General features: G+C 52.7%; 1 protein-coding gene across 1 annotated transcript; it reads left to right on the top strand.

The window, feature by feature from the left end:
* The first annotated feature begins 275 nt into the window (after nucleotides 1-275).
* LGALS1 (galectin 1) lies at nucleotides 276-3,635 on the top strand. Its single transcript, XM_006740953.3, has 4 exons — nucleotides 276-540; nucleotides 1,781-1,860; nucleotides 2,974-3,145; nucleotides 3,432-3,635. The coding sequence occupies exons 1-4, from the start codon at nucleotides 532-534 to the stop codon at nucleotides 3,576-3,578; spliced, it is 408 nt and encodes a 135-aa protein (XP_006741016.1). The 5' UTR covers nucleotides 276-531; the 3' UTR covers nucleotides 3,579-3,635.
* The last annotated feature ends 4,600 nt before the right edge of the window (nucleotides 3,636-8,235 follow it).

The raw sequence follows: 8,235 nt of genomic DNA, 5'->3' as shown, positions 1-8,235 counted from the left end.
CCCTGGTCCTTGCAGGGAGCGGCCTGATGAACCCCAGCTCTGATCCCCTGAAGGAACCTGTATCCCCTCAGCCATCTTCTCTGGATACCCCCTGAGCTCGGCCTGCTGGCCCTAGGTCTCCTTCCCGCCAACTCTTGTGCCTAACTCATCCTCAAACTATTTTCCACTGGCTCCCCCCCACACCCCCCCCCCAGGCCCTGCCACAGCACAATTCTTTTGGTGGGGGTGGGGAGGGATGAAGGGGAATGGGAGGTGGAGCCTGGACCCTGGGGGAGGGGTTAAGGAAGAAGGGGGTTTGCCACTCTGATTGGTCATCTCTGCTCCAGAACGGCTTCAAAATTCCATGGACTCCGCCTCCAGTGGACCCCCATCCCTGTCCTGGCTTACAATTGGCTGGGCTTCCAGGGGGGCGGGATTCACCGGAGCCTGGTCCCATTAAAAGGGTGGGAGCGGCCCGGGGGCCTATCTCTCCCGTAGAGTCGTGAGACGGCTGGTGCGGCAGTTCCCGGGAACATCCTCCGGTCCTCAGTCATGGCTTGTGTGAGTGTGGGGACCCCGCCCCAAGGCCCAGGGATAGCGTGGGGGCAGACAGCCCGGGGAGAGTGGGAGCAGATGGGGAGCTGGGTTCTAGTCCCTGGAGTGTGGCTTCGAACAAGTGCCTTCTGTGCCTCAGTGGCCGCGTCTGTAAAATGGGGGTGGGCGCCATGGTCCCCAAAGGCCCTCTCTGGCTTAAGAATTATCTGAGTTCCTCCGGGGTCTGACAGCACAGTTATTTCCGCCAAGGTTTGACATTTTGCAGTTCTCGGATAACCGGGAGAGAGAAGGGTGTGGCAAACTGGTGGGGTAGGGAAGCACTTTGATGATACACAGGCCGCTGTCCCTTCCCCACTCCTCACCCCGGAGAGCCTCCTGTCCCTTCCCCCCTTGCAGCTGTCCCCAGTCACTGGGCCAGGGCAGAGTCATTCTCTGCTCTAGAGAGGTCTGAAAAGTAGCCAGGATTTGAGACAGGCTGCCCGGAGGGTGCCTGCATGGGTTAGTGGGTGGAGGGTGGTTCCGTCCAGGCCAGTCAGGTGGGGGCTGGGAAATTACCACCCCTATCCACACGCACACATTCCCCATGCCGGGAGATTGGGTGCTACGGGGGAGAGAAGGAGGCAAGAATCTTCTGCAGGCCTCGAGGGAAAGGGTTCAAGTTTCTGGCAGAAGCAACCACTCACACCAGTTACGCTATGCGGTCAATCTCGCTATTGCTGAGCCGGCCAGGCTGCTGACTCTGGCCATTGGCCACTCACTCTTCCTTCTGCAGAGGGGCCTGGCTTTGCCCCTTAGGGGTCTCCTCTCCAACCCCTGCGCCTCTCTGTACCGAGGGGCTAGAAGGGGATGGTGGGGAATCTCCCAGCCCAGGGGTCGCCTCCTCTCCAGCAGAAGGGCAGACCCTCAGTTTCTTCGCCATCAAGTCGCAGTGTCACTCACTCCGAGTCCGCTTCTCTCCATCTATTAAATGAAGGGTTGGAGCATAGCACCCCACCTCCCAAACCACTCTGAATCCAAAATCCCCACGCTGAATCGCAAAAACTTCTAGATTCTGCCTTCTACAACCTCGGTAGTGTTGACAGGAAATGAACCCGGTTGAGCAGCGATTTGCCCGGGACCACACGGAGAACTTGGCCTCCTGGATTCCCCAGGCTTCCCGCGGGTGGGGTCAGAGGAACCACCCCACCCCCTCCCCCGGGCACTGCGTCATCTAACCTCGCTGACTCTGGTCTCGTCGTCTTTGCAGGGTCTGATCGCCAGCAACCTGAATCTCAAACCTGGGGAGTGCCTCAGAGTGCAGGGCGAGGTGGCCCCCGAAGCCAAGAGGTGAGCGGGTGAAGGTGGGGGTGGCGGGCGGCAGGGGCCGGGGCACCGAGCCCGGGGGCGGGGGGGAGGGCGGGGAGGGGCGCGACGGGGCCGCTCCCCTCTGGTAGGGGCGTGGCCGGCCAGGCCCGCCCCTCCCTCCGGCGGCGAGAGGGTTAACGGCGGTGGCGTCTTCTGGGTGAGTCACTTCCACCTCGGGGTCTGGATGCCCCCTCTAGAGTCGCCCCCATCCCTCCCTGCCGGAGCCTCCTAAACCAAACCAGCTGCGGCCTCCGCCTCTACTTTGCCTGGCCCCGCCCCCACTGTGGGAGGGAGCCGAGGCCGCTCTGGGGCCCGGGAGAGGGAATGGGGGCGCCACCCGGCTGCTGGCCCTCGGGGTCCCTCGGTCCCGCGCTCTTCACTCACTCAAGCTTTCATTCCTTCGGTCCTCCTTCCTTCACTCATCATCCACTCAGCAGGCTGCCGAGTCTCTCAGCAGCCATGTGACCTTGGACCGGTCAACCAACCGCCCTGAGCTTCAGTCTGTTGTCGATTCCCGGGCGGGGGCGGGGGGAGGGGGGGAGGTGGTTGTGTGGAGGAAGTGAGATGCTGGGTCTCTTCAGTGACCATGACGATGATCAGCTGACATTAGAAAGAACCATGTGCGCTATCCTTTTCATGCTTACCGAACCCTCCGAGGTAGGTACTTCTCTCCGCTCAGCAAATGCATTTTTAATGATGACGCGCTTATCAGCCCCACCGCTATTGAGCACTGTGTGTCGTCATGCTGGGCACCAGGAGTACAGAGATACAAGGACACTTGCCCTCCCAGAGGTCACCATGTGGAGGGAGTCTCTCCGTCCTTGACCAAAGGGACACCAAGTAACGTCTAAGAGTCTTGGCTGTCAGCACAGCCAGACCCTTAGAGATCGCTCTGGGGCAGGCCCCGTTGGGCAGATGAGGACACTGGCGCCCAGAGAAGGGCAGCGACTTGCTCAAGGTCACACAGCAAGGAAGCGGCAGGGCCAGAACTAGAGCCTCCCCGCTCAGTGAGTCCCCCAGCTGGTGGCCCGGACTGGACGGTCTGAGGGGGCTGCAGCTGGCCGAGAAAGCCTCAGTGCCCCCTGCTCCCCGCAGCTTCTCGCTGAACCTGGGCAAAGACAGCGACAACCTGTGCCTGCACTTCAACCCTCGCTTCGAAGCGCTCGGGGACGTCAACACCATCGTGTGTAACAGCAGGAACGCCGGGGCCTGGGGCGTGGAGCATCGCGAGTCCACCTTCCCCTTCCTGCCCGGGAGTGTCATGGAGGTGGGCTGGGGCGCGGGGCGGCGGGGGGCGGAGCTGGCTTTAGCGGCTAGAGACCTAGGGCCCGCCCTGCCCCCTCCCTCCCCTCCCCTGCTGTGTCCAAGCCCGTGCGCACCAGCCCGCACCAGCCCCCCTCCCAGCAGGCCCGGGCCGTGAAGCCGGCGGTGGTCAAGGCTGCGTGAGGAAAGCACTCTGGGGAAGTTTCGTGGCCTGCCGGCCGGCTGTCACCACAAAACCCAAGCCCCTGCTTGAGGGTCCCCACCACTCACTGCCCTTCTCCACCCCCCAGGTGTGCATCTCCTTCGACGAGACGGAACTGACCATCAAGCTGCCAGATGGATACTTATTCAAGTTCCCCAACCGCCTCAACCTGGAGGCCATCAACTACCTGGCAGCCGATGGCGACATGAAGATCAAGTGTCTGGCCCTTGACTAAAGGCAGCCCCCTGGGCTGTGGCCCCTAATAAAGGCAGCTGCCTCTGCTCTCTCTGGACCTGCCTGTGTGTGTGTTTGGGGAAGGGGGGTGGAAGAGGAGGTTGCCACCAACTCCCCAGGCTCCCCCTTCCTTCACTTGCATGGCCTCAGTGCATACCGCTTAAGTGCCAGGGCCAAACAGGGAGCTCAGTACACAGGAGGGGGGCTGGTGACTGATAAACCCAGTCACAGCCCTCCCAACGGCTCCCAACCCAGTGAAACCCAGTCACAGCCCTCCCAACAGCTCCCAACTCAGTGAGCCCCAGCACACACAGGTGCTCAAAAGATGAATCAATGAAACCAGGGTGAAAGAGGGAGGGACTGATGGATGCTATGGTGGACAGAAGAATCTGGCTCCTCATTCTTTTGTGAGCTAGATAGATCTGTTGCAGAGTGTGGGGCAACGAGCTGTGTGGCCTTGTGCATGTTAACTGACCTGAGACTTGGTTTCTATACCTCTACAAGGCGGCGGGGGGGGGGATGCGGGGATGAGAGCACGTAGCCTATCATGGTTGTGAAGATTACGTGAGATGCGTGAAGCAGAACAAGTTCAATGCCCGGTGCATGGCAAATGCCCGGTGGGCTTCCTATCCCTGATGCACTACCGCGTGAGAGGTTATCCCTGTGGTTTTGGAATATAGGTGAGGTTTGGTGGGGTGGGGTGCAGAGCCAGCGGTCAAGATTGAATTTGAGATGCCTTTGGTGCAAAAAGGTTTTTTGACAGCGAGAGAGGGGACACAAGCAGGGGGAGTGGGAGAGGGAGAAGCAGGCTTCCCACTGAGCAGGGAGCCCGATGCAGGGCTCCATCATGACCTGAGCCAAAGGCAGATGATTAACGACTGAAACACGGGACAGGACCCATGGGCAGAAACTGCACTGGGGTCATGAGGAGTGGCCCATATAGACTTTCAAGTTGGGAGGGGGTTAGGGATAGTGTAAGTCTCTAAGGAATCCTGGAAGCAAGGTTTCTAGGACCTTGAGGGAGCTAGCTATTGTTGGGAAAAGGTCATTGATTTCCGTCTAATAAAACCTTAGTCATGAGACCCTTCAGATGTATATCGGTGGGCCATATGCTTGGGGGATGATGGCCAAAACATATTTTGGTGGGTTTAGAGATAAAGGAAGTTTACAAAGGAATTTTTTATGTTAAAGTATACTTAACAGGATCCTAGTAGTGGTGTTTGGGGGGGGGGTCAGGCTAGGATTGCCTTTTGCCCTTAGCAAAGTATTAACATCGAAGCAGTTGAGTCCCTAGAGGAATGTCACTCTGCCTGTTTCAAGGACTTGTCAATGGGCTGTAGGTAGTAAGGAAATTTAATAATTTTTCTTCTGCCTTTGTTTCCCACATCATTCCCCCCCTGAACAATTTTGATCCTTAAATCTTTAAGATTCTTGAGGGCGGAAGGTCTCATCTTCTGTAACTTCTTCCTGCTGAATAGGGGCATAGAGATGTCCCTACCTATGGGTCAACATTGGTCAGTTGGGGCTTAAATAGACAGAGGAGTTACAAACAGCAGAGGCAGCTGAATCCAAGGGAGACTGCATGTGTAGATCTTCCTAAGTGGTAAGATCATCTGTTGGCTTGAAGTAATGGCAGTGAGGAGTCTTGACACCAGGTGGAGAGACATGGGAGAAAACAGCAAAACATGATTAGTGTAACAAAAAAAGAAGCTCAAATAAGAGTCCTGTGATAGTTGACAAAAAATCCTTTTCCAGTCCAGGAGTTTAATCCCTCATTAGAGGAAGAGAGGGATTGTTTAAAGTGCCAATTTGAGTATTTTTGTCAGAAACCCAGAAATATTTTGTGATCGTCTGGAACGTATACATAGCATTTCGTTTTTATGCTAGTACACATTTCACCTCGTGTAGCAGCTAAAACATCTAATGTCATTCTATTTTGAAGAGTATCACTTAGGGCTCTGACCGTGTACTTATTAAGAGCTTCCATGTGCCAAACACCCTCCAGTCCCAAAGAGGAATAAAAATGGATGTTAGTTGGTCATACCAATGAGACACAGAACGTGTCCACCACTGTTTTAAATGTGGAAGGTTGGCTGGGTTGGTAATGGTTTTATTTATTTTATTTTAAGATTTTATTTATTTGACAGCGAGAGCAGGAACTCAAGCAGGGGGAGAGGGAGAGGGAGAAGCAAGCTCCCCAGCTGAGCAGGGAGCCCGACGTGGGGCTCGATCCCAGGACCCTGGGATCATGATCTGAGCCAAAGGCAGACGCTTAACGACTGAGCCACCCAGGTGCCCGGTAAGGGTTTTAACAATGTGCCCGTGCATCCGGGCAAAACCCCAACAATGTGCCCGTGCATCCAGGCAAAAAATACAGCGGCCTTCCAGCCTGGGGGGGGCTATGGACACAAGTGAGAACCATTGGGTCCTGTTAGGAGACAGTCATCTAATTCTGGGCCCCTTTAACTGCAGTCAAAATATCAAGGGCTATTCAGTTTTGGAGGGCCGTCTTTTGAATTTGTGTAATAAAAGACAGTCTGTTGTCACTTTGTAGGGACCAAGGGAATCCAAATCTAGGGACAATTTTTCTTAGCAAAGCTTTTGTCACCTCCGTGGCCTTTTTTTTTTCTTTTTTTAAGATTTTATTTATTTATTTGACAGAGAGATAGAGAGCACAAGTAGGCAGAGAGGCAGGCAGAGGAAAGGGAGAAGCAAGCTCCCCGGCTGAGCAGGGAGCCCGATGCGGGCCTCAATCCCAGAACCCCAGGATCACGACCCGAGCCGAAGGCAGCCACTTAACCGACTGAGCCACCTGGGTGCCCCACCTCCATGGCCTTTTTACCCAAATCAGTAGCCTGGTGTAAGCACTGTTTTACCTTCAATTGGTTATTTTTGGGTATAAAGATTTTTCCTTCATTATTAGCAAGGCAGTCCTGTGCATTTCTTGGTCTGAATAGCCTGGACTTAAGGACTTTATTGGAGTTAAGACTGATAAAAGACTTAACATTTGTTTATTTTGTGCTGCACAGTCTGTTGAATTGTTTCCTCTAGATTCTAAGGTCATGTCCCTTGATGTCCTTTGAGGTGAATCACAGCTACTTCCTTAGATAGGGGTACAGCCTTAAGAAGAGTAATAATTTCAGGCCCTGGGGAGTTATGGCTTGATAATAATCCCCTTTTCTTCCAAATTGCTCTGTGAGCATGTAGGACTAGGGAAGCATATTTGGAGTCAATATAAATATTAGTTTTTAAGGCTTTGGCAATTGCAGGGGCGCCTGGGTGGCTCAGTCATTAAGCATCTGCCTTCGCCTCAGGTCATGATCCCAGGGTCCTGGGATTGAGTCCTGCATCGGGCTCCCTGCTCAGCAGGGAGCCTGCTTCTCCCTCTTCCTCTGCCTGCCACTCTGTCTACTTGTGATCTCTCTCTCTGTCAAAAATAAAGAAAATATTAAAGATTTGGCAATTGCCAAGCACGAGTGAGCACTATAGCATACCCAGCTTTTCTTATTCCTTTTTCCATTAAACTATTGCCATCAGTAAACCAACTGTCATCTTCATTTTCAACAGGGGCATCTTTTAAATCTGGTTGACTAGAATAGATGAGATCAATGACCTCTGAACAGTTATGCTCTGTAGAAGTACGATGGTCAGGTCCAGGCATAAGGGTAGCTGAGTTTAAAGTTTGACAGGTTTCAAGTATTACTTCAGGCATATCTATAAGTGTAGACTGGTATTTAATAAATTGGCCTCCATCATTCATTGGTGGCCTTTGGTTTCTAAGACACTCTGGACCTTACGTGAAGTCATTATAGTCAGGGACTGTCCCGTGGTGAGCTTTGAGGCTCCCACCAGGAGGGCTGTTACATGCTTGGCGAAAGGCTTTGTTTGCAATAGTATCTTTTTTTTATTTTTTATTTTTTTACTCTTATGTTAATCCCCATGCAATAGTACCTCAACAGTGGTGGCTTCTAGGATAAATATGACTATGAGGGATGAAACCATCAAGAGGACCTCTTTGTTTGAGGTCCAGCGTTAACAATACCCTAAGTATAAGGAATCACTGGCAAGTGGGAGAAGACTTGGCAAGAGATAAGGGCATCCCCAAGTGCATCATCCAATCCAATCATAAAGAAAGCGGGGTCATCCATTATCTCCACAAGCCCATAGTTAACCCTACAGAGTGGGGTATGCTCTGGCTTTTGGGGAACGATTTCATCATCCTGGCCACATAGAATTGGTCAAGGTGCTAGTTGAGTTATGCAATCATTGGGGAATCAATCCCATTTTCCAGCTGTTTAATCGTGTGCCCATGGGGTCCTGTTATTAGCCCCATTGAATAACAAGCAAGAAGATTGTCTATATGTGAGCTACTGTGGTAATTTCTCTGAAGTTTGCCTCAAGTTGTCTAGCTTAGGTAAGCAGCAAAGATTTAAAGACTATCAGATGTAGAATTTAACATCCATAAAGGTGTGTTACTGAAACATAATTTTTTTCTCTAAAATAACCTTCATTTTTAATCAGAGATAGCCAAATCAGGACTAATTTATTTGAAAAACAAACACAGTTTTAACAAACTTGGCCTAATTATTTACATAAGCTCAGCAAGAATAATGATTGATCATATAGATCTTTGAGAATCTGCTTTGCTGGAACTTTTT

Source organism: Leptonychotes weddellii, unplaced genomic scaffold (assembly GCF_054177405.1).
Source record: "Leptonychotes weddellii isolate Sample4059 unplaced genomic scaffold, ASM5417740v2 HiC_scaffold_5415, whole genome shotgun sequence".
Taxonomy (NCBI): Eukaryota; Metazoa; Chordata; class Mammalia; order Carnivora; family Phocidae; genus Leptonychotes; species Leptonychotes weddellii.
Note: the sequence above shows the minus strand (reverse complement) of the source record. Positions and strands in the feature narration are given on the sequence as shown.